The 18,444-nt window shown below is 44.4% G+C and overlaps 1 protein-coding gene across 1 annotated transcript in view; it reads right to left on the bottom strand.

The window, feature by feature from the left end:
* Nucleotides 1–18,444, bottom strand: part of Ankrd55 (ankyrin repeat domain 55) — a 94,745-nt gene that overhangs the window by 4,757 nt on the left and 71,544 nt on the right. Inside the window, exons 8-9 of the mRNA XM_021208622.1 lie at nucleotides 14,946–15,113; nucleotides 9,930–10,594 (exon numbers count right to left, since the gene is read on the bottom strand). Of these exons, the coding sequence (XP_021064281.1) occupies nucleotides 9,930–10,594; nucleotides 14,946–15,113 (833 nt within the window). The remainder of the gene's footprint in view (nucleotides 1–9,929; nucleotides 10,595–14,945; nucleotides 15,114–18,444) is intronic.

Below are 18,444 nucleotides of genomic sequence, written 5' to 3'. Positions count from 1 at the left end.
GAAGAGAGGAAGATGCTGCAGAGATGGCTCAGCAGTTAAGAACACTGGTTGCTCTTCCAGAGAACCCAGGTTCAATTCCTGGCACCCATATGGTGTAGTTCACAACTGGCTGGAACTCCAGTCCCAGGGGCTTGGATACCCCTCTTCTCCTGGCCTTCTTGGACGTCAGGCACATGGTACACAGGCATACATGAGAGCAAAGCACCCATACACAGAAAACATAAAATGAACAGTAAAAATTATGTCCACGAAAAAGTTACTTAAGCCAGTTTTAAACATTAATAGAGTAGAATGGTGAACAAGAATTCCATCTCTGACGTCAGACAGGAAGTGGCTTTTTTTTTTTCCTGCTTCACCTGTTCTGGCTAAGTGGGTGATCTTGCTCAAAGTGACATAACTACCCTAAGCCCCAATTTCCTATATGTAAAATGGTGAAAATAATTCTATCTGTTTTTTTTTCGAATTGTCCTGAAGACTGAATTGGAGAATATAAGGTCAGCTTTTAGCTTTCAGGATAAAGTGTGTAACTCAGTCAATCTTAGCACAAAGAAAACAACAACGAAACCACCCTACTATGAACACACACACACAACTTTATCATTTGCTAAGTGGTCTGGTAAGGAACCCGACTACAGCAAAGTTCAGAGTTCAGGCTTTCTATCTGGACAAAGCAATCCTTAGAGTAAGGAGGCAGGTGGCATGAGTCAAGACTCCGCCTACCTAAGTGACTCCAGAGGGACACTGTGCATGGCAGTCACCTAAGCAACGCCCAGTGACAATGACTGAGCCAAGGTTTGCTTCTGTGGTTGATATTTTACTGTTGTAGTTCCTTCTTTTAACCTTGAAAGTAAAATAGCCCCAGTGTCCATTACTTAGAGAGGAAACATTCCTGGGTAGAATTATGTCAAACCCCCAATGGGGCCACGCTTGAGGAGAAATTCATTACTAGGTGGTGTTAATTATACATGCTGCTTACTGGGCGCTCACTATTATCAGGGACTGGGTGAACTCGGGTGGGCATGATCTCCTCACGTTTTGATAACTATTGGTCCCTGTGGTTTTGAGGGATTCTAAACAGGTTCAAGGTCTCTGTCTGGGAAAGGATAGGAGCTAGGCTTCAGGCTAGCTGTGCCTGACCTTAAAACTCACGTTCAATCTCCTTAGGCATTGGAGAAACATTGTTTGGATGGGAGAGTGGCGAGTGATCTGCAAGGTCCCCGGGGTGGCCTTCTGCTCTGTTCTGAGGGACAGAATGGAGCTGTACACAGCCCAAAGCTCTTACTGTCTCAGGCACCTTCAGGAAACACACTCCTTGCGGGACAATAAAATAATGAAGCCAGCGATTACCTGTTTGGAACTCACATATTTCAGACCTAGTCTGTGTTTCCAGGGGCTAACAGTTTACACAGGATCCTGATGTCCCCCAGGAAGTGCTGTGACATTCTATAGACGGTCATCTCAGTGGAAATAGGGCTTGCATTATTTCCTTTGTGTGTCTCATTACGTTTTGGAGGCCACTTCAGGCCCAAGCCCTATGAAAGAGCTGTTATAGAGTCCCAGAGGCCTTGCCTGTATGCTTGCCCCTTACTGTGCACTTACAAGACCTTGGGCAGGTGAGCTAACTTCTCAGAGCCTCAATCTATAGAGCTTTATCTATGAAGTGGGAAATGGGAAGAAAAATCGCTCTTCCAGTGTAACTGATGGGAAGTGTTCAATAATGAGAAACTACCTTTTAAAGGTATTTCTGTGACCTTCAAACAGAAGATGTGTTTTGACCTGCCCCCCCCCCTTTATTTTTTGAGAAAGGGTCTCCTATGTAGCTCAGGCTAGTCCCCAACTCAGCCTTTGGGGTGTGTGGTGATGAATCTGCACACATAGTAGTTAGAAGCTAAAATAACACAGGCAAAGACATCACACAGTGGAAAGGCAAGTTTTCCAGGAACGGAGACCTGGTCAATGAACTGCAGAGGCGGCGTGGCGGGGATTTGAGACAGAGCAATACTGCTCCTGGGAGACACAGGCTAGCCCACAAGGCGAGGGCTATGTTTATCCAGATTAGGAATTTAGGTTTTGTTCTGGAAAAGCTGCTAACGTGTTTAAACCCAGGGTCAATGGTTCTAACCTACCTAACCCTAAGAGTGCACTGTTGCTGGAATCATCTAGAAAATTCTGGGGAAAAAAAAAAGTTGTCTCTTAAGGGAAACAAGGAAGTGAGCTGCTTAAAAATATTTTTTTTCCTCTTTTTACTTTTCTTGTGACCACTTGTAAAGAACCAGGATAGCAGAACACACCACAGCCCCCGTTCTGTTCCATTTTCTCTGGCACTGCTGGCAAGGAATTAAGCTGAGGCACTCTAAATTCCAGCTCATTAGGCTAAGTGCTCCTCCTCGTTATTCCTGCCACCCACTGACAGGTCTCAATAAACACTGAGCAGCTGAGTGCTGGGCTTGCTGAGCAAGCACAGGACAGCAGCTGCCAGGAACTCAGTCAGCTGCACCATTAGCTCCTATGGGTGGCTGAACCCAGGCCTGAGAGAAGAGAGGTCCAGAGGTAAAGGGGGACCATTCAGTGAGAGCCAGCGGTGCAAGCTATACAGAGCTTCAGCACGTCAAGGTTTGCCGAAAAAACCCGGAAGTTTCATGAAATTTCAACCTACCTAAAATAACAACTTCAGCCACTTTAGTGAACCTTTTCGATTTTTAAGCAAAATGTATGTTGGGGGGGGGCAGAGTGTGTGTGTGTGTGTGTGTGTGTGTGTAGGTAGGGGGACAGCCCGTGGGAGTGGGTTCTCTCCTTTTGCATTGTGAGTTCCAGGGACCCAACTCAGGTCACCAGGCTTGGAGTCAAGCTCCTGTACCTTCTGAGCCATCTCACTGGCCCATTCCATTTGAGTTTAAGGCAAAAGACTTAGTAATTCTAAAAACTATATATCCAATGGTGTTAAAATATCCACAAAAGTAAGGTTCAGAAGTTAGAGAAATCTATTTATTTGGGGACAACATAATTAATAAAAGAAAATACCTACAGAATTGGTAAGCATGCTAATAAATTCAGTGCCGATACTTAAGAGCATATCCCTGTGTAGGAGTGCTGGGTCAAGTTCTAAATACATCACCAATGGACTGGAATATCTTTGAGCAAACCATTTAACTTTTTTCTAGGCAATGTGAATTATGACCAGAAGGGGCTTATGAGACAGATGTGTCCCAACCCCCATGTCTTGATAGTTTCCTGACACTGTAATACAGAAAACACATTCCTTACTTTGACAATCTGAGTTCATCTGATAGAGCCCTCTAGGTCTTTCAAACAGCAGTCACTTCGTACCCGTTTGTTAAACTCATGATAGAAAAGCTGGGAAACCAGACAGATTGGGGGATTTTGTTCTAGCCATGCTGAAGGGGTAACAGGGAGAGATGCTGTTACCACAGCCCAGAAATGGAGTGAGAGCCCTAGCATGGACCATGTCTATGGAGGGAGATGAAGGAGGCAGAGTTGCCATGGAGACCCACTGAGTTCCTATTCCCCCCAACCTCATCTTCTCTCAGTGCTGCCTGGGTGAGACCACCTTGAAGTCCGCAGGCAAGGTGCCTGAAAAGACAGCCCTGGGCAACAGAGGGGAGCAGGAGGAAGACTGGCGCCAGACTTGCTGCTCTGTTCCTTCCTTTCTTCTCTTTCTTGAGGAGGGTTGGGGGTAGTGAGACAGGTCTTCTTTAGCCCAGGCCAACCTCTGACATGCTATGTAGCCAAGGGTGAGCTTGAACTCCAATCCTCAAGCCTCCTCCCAAGTGTTGGGATTATAGGCATGAGCTATCAGACCCTGTTTCCCTCTGTCCCTCCGTCCCTCCCTCCGTCCCTCCCTCCGTCCCTCCTTCCCTCCCTATACTCCCAACACTTGGTAGGCTAAGGCAGGGGCATAGCTGGGAGTTTAAGGCCTGAGCAGCAGAGTGAGGCTTTGTCTCAGAAAACAAGAAGCAAATGAATAATCCCCCAAACCAGAACCAGAACCCAACCAGACCCAAACCAAGCAGCAGCAACAGCAAAACATATGTCGAGTAGCATCTGCTTGTCACTGTTTTACTTTGTCCATAACAACTCAGTCTGTTCCCATGTGTGTGTGTGGGTGGGTGGGGGTGTTGTGTGAGTGTGTGTGTGTGTGTATTGTGTATGTTTTGTGTGTGTGGGGGGGGAGTGGTGTTGTGTGAGTTTTGTGTGTAGCTCATGTGAGAGTGCATGTGTAGTCTTATATGAGTGTGTCTGTATGTGTAGTAGGTGTGTATATAGTGTGTGTATGTGTGTGTGATATTGTATGAGTATGTGTGGTGCTGTATGAGTGTGTTCGTAGTTTGTGTGAGAGAATGCGTGTGGAGTGTGTGTGTGTGTGGTGTTGTGTGAGTCCGTATATGTGGTGTTATGTTGTGTCAGTGTTTGTGGTGTTATGTGCATGTGTATGTGTGGTATAGTGTAAGTTTGTGTAAGAAAGTGTGTGTGTACATGTGTGTAGTGTGTGAGAATATGTGTATAGTATGTGTGAGTTCGTAGTGTGAGTGAGTGTGTATAAGTGTGTAGTGTGAGTGTGTTTGTGTGTGCTGTTAGTTATGCATATTTTGCGTGTATGTGGGCACTTGTATGCGTGTGCATGTGGTAGCCCAAAGTTGGTGTCACTAATCACACTTGATCATTCTTTTACCGTATTCTTTGAGGCAGGGTCTTACAATCAAGCCCAGAGCTAGCTGATTCGGCGAGTTTGCCTAGGTAGCTTTCTTTTGGGGTTTTCTGTTTCTGTCTCCCAAGGCCGCCACACCCACCTAGTAATTTCAAGGTTTCTAGGGATCCAAACGCAAGCTCTCACACTCTCCTGTCAGGCACTGATCCATCTCCCCAGCCTCCAGCTCATTTAATCCTAACAGCTACCCACAACCGATCAGAGGAGATCTGTTATGGGTTGGGGATTGAAATGACCTTCAAAGGTCATTCCACGTGCTGAAGGCTTGGCTCTCCGTGAAGCGATGCACAGTGATGGGGCTTTTGGGGAGTGTCTAGTCCCTGGGAGATTCCTAATCAGACATGCTGTCAAGATGTGATAGAAACTTAGGTGGTGAGATGGGATTCAAGGGGGCGGGTGCTTGGAGCCAGCTGTGACTCCAGAGACACAGCTCTACTTTAACCCTTTCCTTCCCCCTCACTCTTTCCACATCTGTCCACAGAGTTAAGTCCCACCCCAAAAGTTATGCTGGGGCTGCGGATAGAGTGCTTGCTTACATTCCGGAGGCCCCTAACTCAGTTGCTGAATCTTCTGTCTCCCTCAAAGCTCATTTTTGGCTTCAGGAGATTGAAAAGATTTGTGCTTTCCTTACTCAGTTTTCTCGAATGGCTCCTCGCGGTAACTAGCGGCTAGGAAGTATTGGCTAAAACAAAACAAAATGAATCTTTTGCTATAGGTCCCGTTCATTTCTTCCGAATCCCTTGGTGACTTTCATGTCTCCTTTTCACCATTTTGGCAGCCCAAGGATCTCACTCATTACTTCTCTGGGGACTATGCAAATCCCAAAGCAATTGCATTAAATGTTCTGTTATTCAAGTGTGGTAGACATCTTTGGTTGGTATGGCAGGCGGAGTCTACTAATTTCCTACCCAAAGTCTACCCTCGTTCTTCTCCCTTAGAAGCAGAAGTCTAGTTGGAAGCCAGAACGTGGTACCCAGCTATGACTACTACAGTTCTCAATCCTCTTTGTAGATAGGTAGTGTGAGCGTGTGATCCAAGGTCTGGCCAGTGAGATGCAAGCAGAAGGGTGGGTCTTGTGGCAGAGACTGTCTAAGAGGGAGGCGACTGAGGCGGGAGGCATTCTCCCATCCTCTTCCCTCCTCTTGCTCCATTGGCTTAGACTGTGAAGTGAGTGACCTGGAGAGAGGCAGCTAGCGACCAGGAGGAGGGGCATGCATCTGGAATGAACCTGAGTCTCTGTGATCTCACATTCACGGGAAAGGCTGGGAAACGCCTACTTCAGAACTTACTGCACGTGAGAGTAAGGCTGAGAGCTTGGTAGATGGGAGTTCATGAGAGGAGGCCTTAGAATTCTAAGTATGTATCTACTGAAGCCCAAATCTTTTAAGGACTCAAGAGCCACTCAGAATAACAAGACAGAAGTCTGGAATGCTCTGTAGGAGAACGGCACCATCCCTTGATCACCACCAATGAATGCAGCTGGCCTCGCCTAGTTAAGCTAGCCAGCTCTCTTTAATTTTGTTTCTTATTAAGCCTCCATGATTCCACCCCCTTTGCCCGCCCCCATCCTTTTTCGATCTGTTTAGAGTCTGGCTGAAGCTGGCCTTAAATTCACTATGTAGCGGAGGCTGGCACGACACTCCTGATTCTCCCGCTTTGACCCTGCCCCCTCCAGTGGTAAGAACATGGGTCACTACACCCAACGATTTATTTGCTTCTAATTGACCTTAAAAAGCATCAGTTTTGCGTTGGGGCATGGTGGCTCACACATAAAATCCCAGGACTTGAGAGGCTGAGGCAGGAGGACTGTCATGAGTTCAAGGAATACCCGGTCTACCTAGGAAATCCCAGGGATACAGAAAGGGACTGTGTCTCAAAAACAAATGAAAACAAAGATCACCAGTTTTGGTGGTTACACAGCTGAGTGGCGCGTTGCTAAGTCTCCCAGAGTGGCGTGTTGCTAAGTCCCCACGGCATAGATAATGTTTCCGTTATGATGACTAACATTTGCTTAGAGCATTTTTCACAGGCTTGAGGGGATTTTTATGGAGTCGAACAACTATTCACTTGGGCTGGTGCAAATATCTGGTGAGGGACCCTGTGAAGAAGGCAACATTCGACCGGTCCCCAGGTCATGCTCACGATGTCACTCTGGACACATCTCTGAAGAATTGTGAGTTTGGATGATGCATACACTGGTCGCCTCACCTTCAGTCACCTTTCCTCTGGCTCCTAGATCACCAGCATTTATACCCCATAATTCTCTCAAACCCTGGCCAGGGGAAGGTGGTCTGAGATTTTGAGATTTGGGTTTCTGCCTCCTTCCTTGGTCCTGTTGCCAACCAGCCCCCCCTCCCTTTTTTTTGGTAAACACCAATTCCAGCAATTTGGTAAAAGTCAAAGTGTCACTTTGACAACGGTTAAGGTAGCCGTTTCCCTATTTTTTGAGTCAGGGTGCAACTGCTTTGGCTTTCTGTTCCAGGTAGCTGAACCCAAACCTCACTTACGTTAAACAGACTAGAAAAGAACAAGACTTTCAAGTTTTCAAAGGGATCTCTACAGGAAGCATTATAAGCTTGGCCAGGCCAGAACTAACTCCAAAAGGAAGGCTCGATCGAAGCCTCAGCAGCCACCCATTTGTCAAAGGTGGTAGAACTATGTGCTTCCTCTCTACTCTTAGGCAGCAACAGTATAAAAACATCCTCCAGGCCAAAAATTTCAGTGCTCCATGGGGTATGCAAAATCTTGAAAGGTTTATCTCAGATATCAACAAATAGCCTTCGTGTGCACATCCATAATTATCCTGTGTTGAAAGATATACATGCATATTTATGTACATGAGAAGGAGCCACACTCTTCTTTAAAAGCTTCATGCATCAAGTATATCAATGACAAAGGAGTGCCCAACATGCCGTATATAAAAAAGGATGGTTGGGGGTGGAGGGATGTCTTAGGATTTAATCGCCAGGACCATGGCAACTCTTACAAAGGAAAACATTTACTTGGGCCTGGCTTACAGTTTCAGTGGTTTAGTCCCTTATTGTCATGGCAGGGAAGCATGACAGCATGCAGGAAGACACGGTGCTATACCAGGAGGGGAAAGTTCTACATCGGGATCCAAAGGCAGCAGGAAGAGAGAGTGACCCTGGGCCTGGCTTGAGCATCTGAAACCTCAAGGCCCACCTCCAGTGACACACTTCCTCCAATAAGGCCACATCTCCTAATAGTGCTACTCCCTGGTGACCAAGCATGCAAACACATGAGCCTATGTGTGTGGGGGGGTCATTCCTACTCAAACCACCACAAGGAGTGGCTCAGGTGGTAAAGTATCTTTCAAACGTAAGGATCTGTGTTTCCCTAAAGCCATGCAAAAGTGCTGAATGTGCTGTTGTCGTCCTGTGACCCCAGCACTAGAGAGGCAGAGTCAGGGGAACCCCTAGTGTTCACGCCAGCTGGTCTAACTGGTTAACCCCAGGTCAGTGAGAGACTCTGTCTCAAACAGGTAAATGGCATTCCTACGTATGCATACATGAGTTAAAAAGTAATCCACCACCAAACAGAAACATGACCCTCCATACGTAAAAAAGAACTTAGTTTTCCCTTTTCCAAACTTAGACTGAAATATGGGTTAAATAAGTATATAATTTTCTCCCTATAACCCTACTATAAAAAAATACCTGAAGTATATTGAGAAAGAGCAAGTAATGTAAATAATTCTGCATAATACTGGGAACAGTGGCACCCAAGAGTACACTAGTTACTCAGGGCTAATCAGTTATTGTCATGTGAGAATGCTGGCTTCAATTTCTCAAGAGAAACTAGAATCTTTAGGGTTTTTTTTTTTTTAATGTAAAATGTTAACTTTTAAATATTGGTAATTGATTCGTCTAAACAAAAACCAAAAGGCACTGTGTGAGTGAGCAGAATTTGGAAGTTGTTGTACAGCCTCAGAATCCCTTACAAATTGATATTTTTTAAAGTAAAAATAAGAGCTGGGCAAGATAGCATAAGCTTATAATCCAACACTTGAAGGGTGAAGACCGGAGAGGAATCAAGGTTATCTTTAGGTACGTAGTAAGGTCTATGCTAACCCTCTCAAAAAGTAAGTGGCAAAATAAGTTACGTACTATATAGATTATGTATAATGAGGGGAATACTAACGTATATGAATAATATTTATGTGTATATAAAATGTAAGTTTTTAAATTAATTTTTTGAGAAAAAGTCTCACTATGTAGACTAGGCTGGCCAGGATCTCACTCTGTAGATCAGGCTAGCCTTGACATGCTCACAGAGATCCACCCACCTCTGGCTTCTGAGTGCTGGGATCAATGTTGTGAGCAACAAACTCTTAGGTTCTTTCGTATGATAATTCTTACATGGGTATGCATACATAGTACGTGTTTATTTGTAGAAATTATTTTTAAAGCCCAGGACAAAGTCACTTGGGAGCAAAACAGTCACACAGAAAAAGCTGAGACTCCTGGAACCTGTCAGGAGCAGCGAGATGGGGGAGGACGAGAGAGGGAGATTTCATAAACGTAGATGTATACACAAATGTATAAAACGTATCTGGAAGCATAAGCAAAACCTGAATGCACTGGGAGCTGTGCGTGAAGAAAGAAGGGAGAGGGAGAACAGCCGTGCAAGCCTTTGGTGTGTGGGGAGAACAGCCGTGCAAGCCTTTGGTGTGTGNGGAGAACAGCCGTGCAAGCCTTTGGTGTGTGGGGAGAACAGCCGTGCAAGCCTTTGGTGTGTGGGGAGACTCAAACCATAAACGTGCAGCCATGCTGCCGTTCTACGCAGGTACAAGCAAGGCCACTTATCTCAACAACGGTTTGGTGGGGGTGGATCTTGAGTGGGGACTGAATGATGATTTAAAACACATGACTAACTAACCACACGATAAATCAATGTCTTGGGAATGAGCGTGCCACACAACGCCAGGGGAGAATGGCTTTTAGAGGAACTGGCAAGAGTCTTTTACCTCAGCCCATTCAGGGTAGAAAAGCTCAAAGTTTTCACTTCCCAGAAATCTTCCAACTAGGACAAAATTAAAAGTGGCTGTGGTTCCCGGGTTTTTTTTTTTTTTTCTTATTGCTCTTGCCTGCAGGCTACTCACCTGGCAGTTACTAGCTTAACTCTACAGGAGACACTCCCAAGTGTGAGGGAGGCCTTGAGGAGAGAGAATGAAGGCCATTACCTGATGAGGGATTGTGTAGATGAGGAAGATGTGGTGGCCCAGAGAGCTCCTGGTGACCAGGCTGGCCAGCGAACAGCCTGTCTAGTAACTTATCGGAAGAAGACACGGTCCAAGCCTTGCAGGAGAACACCTGCCTGGTGTCACCCTTCCAGGGACTCTCTAGTGACACCGGGCAGCCAGTCCTATTATTTAATAAGTCCTGTTCGCTTCGACTTTTCTGAGAACGCTGGGCAGCATGCTGAGGACCACAGTTCAGGCCGGCATGGGACACGGCTCCCTGGGGGGCTGTCAGGAAGTGACCGCCCAGGGTGATGGGTGGAAGACTCTGGGTTCTGATTGGTGGGAGCCCCTTGCGGGCCAGGGATTTCTTTTCTGGCAAGAGGTACTTTGAATTCTCTGAGGTCCTCTTCTTAAAGACAACCATGTCCACCTGGTCGCCAGGCTGACCTTGGCAGTTGGTATCCACGACGCTGTCAAAGGTGGCGATGATGTCATTGACTTCCGAGGTGTCCTCCTCCTTAGGTCTGGCCCTGCTCTGGTCCTTCTGATGGGCTTTCTGCTCCTCTTTCTTGTTTTTGCAGAAGATTTGGTTGAGCACGCTGAATCGTCCTTCCTTCTTTTGAGGTTGACTGCTCTGGGAAGGAAGAGGCCTAGCAGGCTCTGCTCTAGAGGAATGGGAAAGAACAAGAATGCCACGCGAGGCCAGGAAATCTGGGGAAAGACAAGATATGACACCCCGAACCCCATTCCATCTGCTTGATGAGCTAGCCTGGGCTCATGCACACATGCCCATCGTCTTCAAGTCAAGGTTTTGCATAAGAACTCCCTCATTCTATTAACTCCTTGCATAGGTGTACCTCAGCACACCACCCACCTCTCTCCCCTCTTCCTTCTCCTCTCTCCTCTCTCTCTGAGGTGGGGACTCCACATAATGTAGCCTCAAACTTGTAATCTCTTTGCTTCAGGCTCTTGGGCTACCCACATCTCTCAGAGGCTGGGTTCACCCCTGCCCCCATTTTGTTGTTGTTGCTTTTGACAGCAGCATACGTATATGTAATGTAGCCCTATAATGCATGGAAGGAAGTCATTTCACCTCAACTCTGCTCTCACCCCCCTCCTCTGCCTCCCCCACCCTTTCTCCGCTCTCTGCACGTGGAGGTTAGAGGTCAATGTGGTGTGTCTTCCTCTGTGTCTGTCAACCTTACCTGTTTATTTAATCTTAGATACTTATTTATAATTGTGTGTGTGAATAAGAGTTCTCAGGGAGAAGCTGCGCCTCCCATCCCCTCCAACCCCTGGGGGGTTGCAATGTTACAAGTCCAGAGTCAAATTATCTCAGGATAACCCTTTATTTTTAACCCTTTTAGTAGCCATTGGTTCCTCTTCTCTGATCCTCTGCATCAGCCATGTGGTATGAGCAATCAACCAAAAGGCCGAGAATGGCAGAAAGGACCCAAGGCCCTTAACAGGAACTCCCCTGCTCTCTTCTAACACGACTACTGAATGTTTTCATCAATATATTTGCCTTGATTTGCAACTTGATTTGTTCTGTTTCTATGACAACTTTGAGGTGAGCTAAATCTATGTTTCCAGGCCCTGGCCAGTTATATGTAGCTTCAGAATAACCCATCTCTCATCTCTTTTGAGGTGAGAGTTGTGTTTTTAGGCTGACATCTGTGAATATGGATGGTGCATGTAAGTGTGGGTGCTTGTATGCCCGGGCACATCTGTGGAAGTCAGAGGGCAGCTTCGTGAGTCTGGTGCTCCCTTCGATCTTTGGGTGGCCTTCAAAGAATAGAACTCTAGCGCAAGCCCCTTTGACCTGCTAAACCAGGTCTCCTGTCCAACTTTAACTAATTAATTACAGACAGAACCTCTCACTGCATCCGAAGCTTGCATATTCAGCTATGCGGCTGGCCAGCAAACCACAGACAACTCTTGTCTCCATTTCACACAGTGCCTGGATTACAGCTGCGAGCTACTACGCCTGGCATTTTACATGGTTGCTGGGGAGTGGAGTGGGGATCAAACTGAGGTCTTCATATTCATTGCATAGCATTTACTGACTGAGCCATCTCCTCAGGCTCCAGAGGCTAGATTCCTTTAATTCACTCATGGCAATCTGTTTTCAACTGTCAGCTGATTAAGCTGAAAGTAGCTTAATGTGACAGACAACGGTGGCATGCGCATCACAGATGAAGTGTAAGTGTACTACCCAAACTTCACCTGTAAGCTCCACTTGCCTGAGGATCAGGTAACCTCCTGGAATGCTGGGAGTTGTAGTTCTTGGTCTATAACAAAAGTCTCCTGTGGTGGACTCTAGGTTTCTCTTTATAAACCCCCTGCAAGAACCCCCTGCAAGATTTGTTTCTCGGCCACTCAGCTGGAAATTCCAGGGAGTGGTCCTGACCAAAGTCCATCTTTTGGTCCAGTATTTAATATTTAATAAAGCTTGCTTCAAATTTGGCCCAAAATGGTGGAGTTGGTTTTTCTCTGGCAAATCTCAGGATTAATGTAAGGTGTGAGTTCAGGCCTCACAAGGCAGAAAGAGGCGGGAAGCTGCAGACATGACTGTGGTTTTCTATCTTTTGAGTGAGCACTCCCAGGATTCCAGCAGTACTGGTACGGAGTACCTTAGAATCTTGCTTGTTTTATGACATTTGTTTTTTCACATCTAAAAAAAAAAAAAAAAAAAAAAAAAACCCTAAATATGGTTCTGAAAAATCCTCTGCTAGAGGGAGGACCTACAGTGGGAAGAGGAAGTTGTGTGTGCCAGAGGCTGGGTGTGGCAGATGTGAGCAATGCTCAACTCACAAACCCAGATGGGAAATGGATCGCTGCAGCTGTCTGGCAGCTGGCTCGAGCCGCGGTTCCCTGAGGCGCTGCTCTGGTTTAATGCTTTGGAAAATTTGGGCTATTCTCTTTTGGGGCCTAGTCAAGCCAATGCTTTCTGCAGTAGGAGTCAGCCATGAAGCTGGACCTGAGTGCTGGACCTGCGAGCAGCTGCCAAGAGGGAGACTACAATATTACCCTTCGGAGCAAGACGCTGTAGCCTGTTTGAAACACACCAGCGCTAAATTTGGATGCAGACAATGGATGTTTTCTCACTACGAATGTACACACACACACACACACACACACACACACACACAGAGCCATTTCTATTTTTAAATTGTTAGTACATTTTTTTTAATCTCCCTTTCACCATGGAAGTCACATGGTCAAATGAATGACTGCCCGGAATGGAGACTCCCCAAGTCACTCAGCTGGCCACGTAGCAGAATATATGAACGATGAAACAACACGTGGAATTCTAGAAAAACAGTGGGCATGGCTAAAACACAAGGTTTTCCAGAGTGTGTATCTTACTAGTGGTATCATATAAGAAGCTGAGAAAAGGAAAAAGCTGACTGAATTTTTTATCTCTTGTCTTCATTTGTTTTTTTTTTTTTTTTCATAATAGTTTCTGGACCAGTGCAGTGATATGTTGCTGCTTCTGAATTTATAAATGAAACACTTTTTTAGTGCGTGTCAACATGCATTCTACTTGGTTTGAAATCAAAGGATTGGGAAGGTTTCTTGACTTTTTATTTATTTTTATTTTATATTTTCATTTTATATTTTATTTATTATTAAGTTTTTTTTGTTCTTTTGAGCGTGCCACTGATTGGACACGTCGTTGAGGCAGCCGTGCCTCAGTTCTATCGGTCTCATTTTGCAGTGAGCACAGTATCTAACAACTGACGCGCCCTGTTTGCAGGAGCGGTGCTAAAACTGAATCTTGTTCTTGGACAGTAACCAGGTAGATGGGATGACATTATCTTGCTTTGAGGTTCGATCCCCGCCGGCCCTGCCCCACACACTGTAGGATTCAGACTTCTAATGTTGAAAGCTTATACAGACTGGCATGAAAAAAAACCCCGAGGGACACAGACCTGCAGACTGAATAGTAATTGGTCCTAGTGTGACAAGAGGAGGGCAAATTTTGGTGGCATTAATTTCTCTCTTTATTGGTGTTGGGCTTTGACCAGATGAAATTTTTGTACCACAGTGCAAGCTTCAAGCAAAGTTGGTTTAATTGTCAAGAATGTAATTAATATGTCAAGAATGTAAATATGGGCTGCTCTTACTAATTTTCTTTGTTTTGGAAAATAGAAACATTAAATGAAATTAAAAGTTATTTGTTTATTTATTCATTTATTGCCAGTGTGTCCTTACGTAGATAGCTCAAACTGGCCTCAAATGATTCTCTTGCTTTAGATTCCAGAATCCCAGGATTACAATACTGCAATACTGTTTTAATTAGAATGTGGTTTTTTGTTCTAACACGTAGCAATCACAGATTTATTAGTACTTAAACAAATAACAAAACAAATACTTTATGAAAATTCTCTCAGTTAAATATTTTGACACCATCATGGTGGTAGGCGTGACTTGGATTTTACAAGCTCTTTGGCATCTTCAGGAAGTGTTGTTGAGAGTGTAAAATAATTCTGGAAGAAGTGATTTAAGGCAAAAGCAGGAAGAAAGGGGGAGAACGGGGAAAGTTGTTTGAACCATAGCCGGTGGATTCAAGCTTGTTGTTACAATCATCGAGTGCCACACAATGAAGACCATTTCACTGTATGTTAGATGACAGCAAGTGTACATAATTAATTGGATAATTAATAATGCTACTTATGTAATTCTCATACTATTAAATTACTGCAGCCAGCTAGATGGCTCAGTGGATAAAAATGTCTGCCAACAAGCCTGATGATGTGGGTTTCAGCTTTGGAACTCACACTCTGAAAGCTATTTTCTGACCTTTATCTCCTCTCCCCCCCAACCTCCCTCTCCTCCCTCTCCCTCTTCCTCCCCCTCCCCCTCCCTCCCTCTCTCTCTCTCTCTCTCTCTCTCTCTCACACACACACACACACACACACACATTATTATTATTGCTGGGTTTACATGTTGGTGGTTTATAAAAACTTTCATGTTGTAAATCTTTGAGAGGAAGACACTAGACACACTCACCGGCCTTCTCTGGAAAGGAGCCGGACACACGCCGTGTGACCGCAGTATAGGGCGTAGGCCAGGGGCGTGCTCTCATTAATGTCCCTTAGGTTGCTGTCCATGCCCAGGTCCAGCAGTGACTGGACACATTCTGCATTTCCAGAAGCTGCAGCCCAGTGCAGGGGCGTCCTGGAGGGGTGACAGAGAGGAACCGCAAGGGTCTGAGTCAGAGCCTTGCAGGCTGCTCAGCCACGGCTGGCTTCCAGCCAGAGTCACACAGAAGGAGGACAACCCCTCAGATCCATAGTGTGAAACAGAGCGTATGGACCCAGGATGAGGAGGAAAGGGTGTGTGCACGACAATTACCTCTACCTCTGACTTTCCCATCTCTGCTTTTCCTAAAAATGCCCTAGAAGAGGAAGTATGAGTGGTTTTAGGGCTCTTCTACACAATGTCAACTGCCTTCTAGGAATGCTGACACAGTTTACCCTCTTACAGCTGAATCCTTACTCCTTGAACGCCAAAGTGTGTCTCAGTCTTTAAGATCTTTGTTAATTTGGTTGGCAAAATGCTTCTTAGATGTTTCTCTATGTGTTTCTTTATAGAAAGGCTGAATTTGCCATTTAAATGTCCTCTCTGAAGTCATTCTTAATGCTGTTTTATTTTTGCTTTTTTTTTTTTTTAAAAAAAGGTAGATTCATACTATATAGCATGGACTAGCCCTGAATATACAATCCTCCTGCCTCAGCCTTCCTAATGCTGGTATTATAGGCATGTGTCATACTATAGACAGTTTCTATTTTTCTTTTAGAGTATTAATGTTTTTCTTAGTAATTTAAGTGGGGGTATTTACATATTAAAGATACTGATCATTTATAGATCATCTATACAAACTTCAAAAGTTTTGTTATTCAATCTTGTTTTTAGTGATTTTTTTTTTATAAAAATGAAAACCATTCACATTTGCCACGCCCACTCCAGTACTGACTCACAACAGGTCTGAAAACCTGGATGAGTCCTGAGAAAAAAGAAGTCTCAAGGAGACTCAGCCTCCTGGAGTCCTGGCATTTCCAATAATCTATATACACGAACCCTATCCACATGTTAGTATGGTGTATGCTCTCTTTCAGTATTATTAATGCCTTTAAAGATTGAATTTTTACNATAGGTGAAGTTTCCACTAGTGTTCCAAAGTCCTAAAAAATTCCTTAAAGCCAGGAGCTCAGAAGTCAGTGAGAAGGTTACCTATTCATTAACATTCTAATTCACTTCTGGTAAAGACTGGAGATACAAATTAAGCATTACAAAGAACAGAGCCAAAATATCTCAGGGCAAGGTTAAATTATCATACTTTTGGAATCTTCATTTCATCCAAGTTACGTTCATATGCAAGTATTTACCAAGGCCTAGGAAATAGGGGGGTTGTGGTATTGCATTATTCATGAGAAGATATGCTAGAGCAGAACCCCCCAAAACAGGTTTTTCTGCTAAGGCCCAAAGGAACAGCATAATTGAGGATTTACTGGAGAACCCCTGATGGTGGGGTGTAACTATTGACTAGCCTTGCACCTGGCTTCCTCCTCAAGCTGCCTGGTCCCACCCCCTGGTCTTTTCATGTATTCAATCCTTTGTCTTGTGTCATTGTAACTACAGATGTATCCTGCCCCACTTTCCTTGTTTGTTCTGTATTAAAAATGTGATGCTCATTTTAATCAATACATTCAGTTTTACACTCTCTCGTGTGGACTGTTTGTCACCTCACCAAATCCTCGCTCGCCTGCAGCCAGAGACCCAGTTCCACACAGATCAGGGACCCAAGTGAGGTCCGTCTGCGGCATGCATTTAATTATATTTCATTTTATCTCTTTCATATTTAGAAAGTACTTTTTTAACCAGAAGACAAAGAGTCACCAACAACTTAACTTTTTTTTTTAAAAATTGTAAAACCAGTGTTTTCTTAATAAACTAAAGACAGCTCCTCAGACAACAGGAGGAAATATTTACAAATCACACATGCAACAGACAGCTTATAATTAGAATGTATATCAGCTTTCAGAGCTGAATGACAAGAAAACAAACTCTTGAAGAATGGCGGAAGATTAGAATAGACATTTCACCAGAAAAGATGTGTGGGTGGCGAGATGCTCAAGAAGAAATGCCACAGGCTCAAAGATGCTTTGTCAAGCAGTGTGGTGGTCCTAGCATCCAGGAGGGGAAGAAGGATTTCTGTTTTAGTTTGAGACCAGCCCGGGCTACATAGTGAGTTCCAGGCCAATCTGCCCTACAGAGACCCTGCCTCACCAACACCAAAATTATCATTAGGGGAAATTCAAATTTAAGTGGCAAAGAGATACTACCTGCCTGTTTAAATGTTTAAAATAAGGCAAAACCCCAACAAAACTTCGTAATAATTGATGGTGATAAAAATGTAGAAGATCTGGAATTTGCCTACAACCTTAGCAGAAGTTTTACAGGCTTTAAGTATCTCGAATATGTGACCCAGAAATCTCCGCTTCTAGTTACCTAGGTAGAGAAATGAAAATTTGGCTCTCAAATGTTTATAGCAACGGCACCATAACTTCCCCAAACTGGAAGCAAGCCACCAACCTTCCATGGGCCAGGGGATAAACAAACTGGTTCCTCTATACTGTGGAATACGACCCAACGACAGACCCAACAGGCTACCAACGTGCAACAGTCAAGATGAGCCCCAAGTGCATTCTACTAAGTGGCATGAGACAATTTCAAAAGTGACCTTCCCACTTTTTTAAAGACCTGAAATCTGAAGTGCTCTGAGCATTGACGTGTCACAAGGGGAAAAGTCTATTATCTGACCCTGTATGACAAGTCAGAGCTGAAGTTCAAGTGCACTTAAGATGCTGTATAGAATTACCTTCAGGCTATGTGCTTAAACATGTTTCATGTTTACAGTTGTTCTCATGTTAAGATGTCTCATGATATTTAGGAAAGTCTTCCCAAATCACAACAATTCAGAAATCTGAAATACTTCCCATCACAACATGGTGGCTAAGGGGCAGTCAACCTACAGTCTCATGTATATGACATTCCAGAAGGAACAAACTAGAGAGAGAACTAATCTATGATTGCCAGGGCTTTGGACGGAAGCATATGCCGCTATAACAAGGCAGCATTGGGGTTAATGGGGCTCTTCTGACTTCGGTTGTGTTTGTACATAATCTACACAAGCTAAAAGTTAAAACCAAACAATGGGATTTTTTTTTTTGTGGCTATAGATTAAAAAGAAAAATTAGTAATTTTTTTATTTAGATTTATTTAGATTAAAAAATAAGAAATGTGCTTTGACATGGTGCCCACCTTTACAATCTCAGCATCCAGGAAGCCCAGGCACCATGATTACAAGTTTGAGGCTAGCCAAGATTAGATAGTAAATTCCTATCTCTGGGTATGTGTGATATATGCTTTTCTAATACGTGGTCCATTTTCTTTTTTAAAAAAATATTTATTTATTATTATATGTAAGTGCACTGCAGCTGTCTTT

Source organism: Mus pahari, chromosome 11 (assembly GCF_900095145.1).
Source record: "Mus pahari chromosome 11, PAHARI_EIJ_v1.1, whole genome shotgun sequence".
Classification (NCBI taxonomy): domain Eukaryota; kingdom Metazoa; phylum Chordata; class Mammalia; order Rodentia; family Muridae; genus Mus; species Mus pahari.
This window is presented reverse-complemented; position numbering and strand designations above follow the sequence as displayed.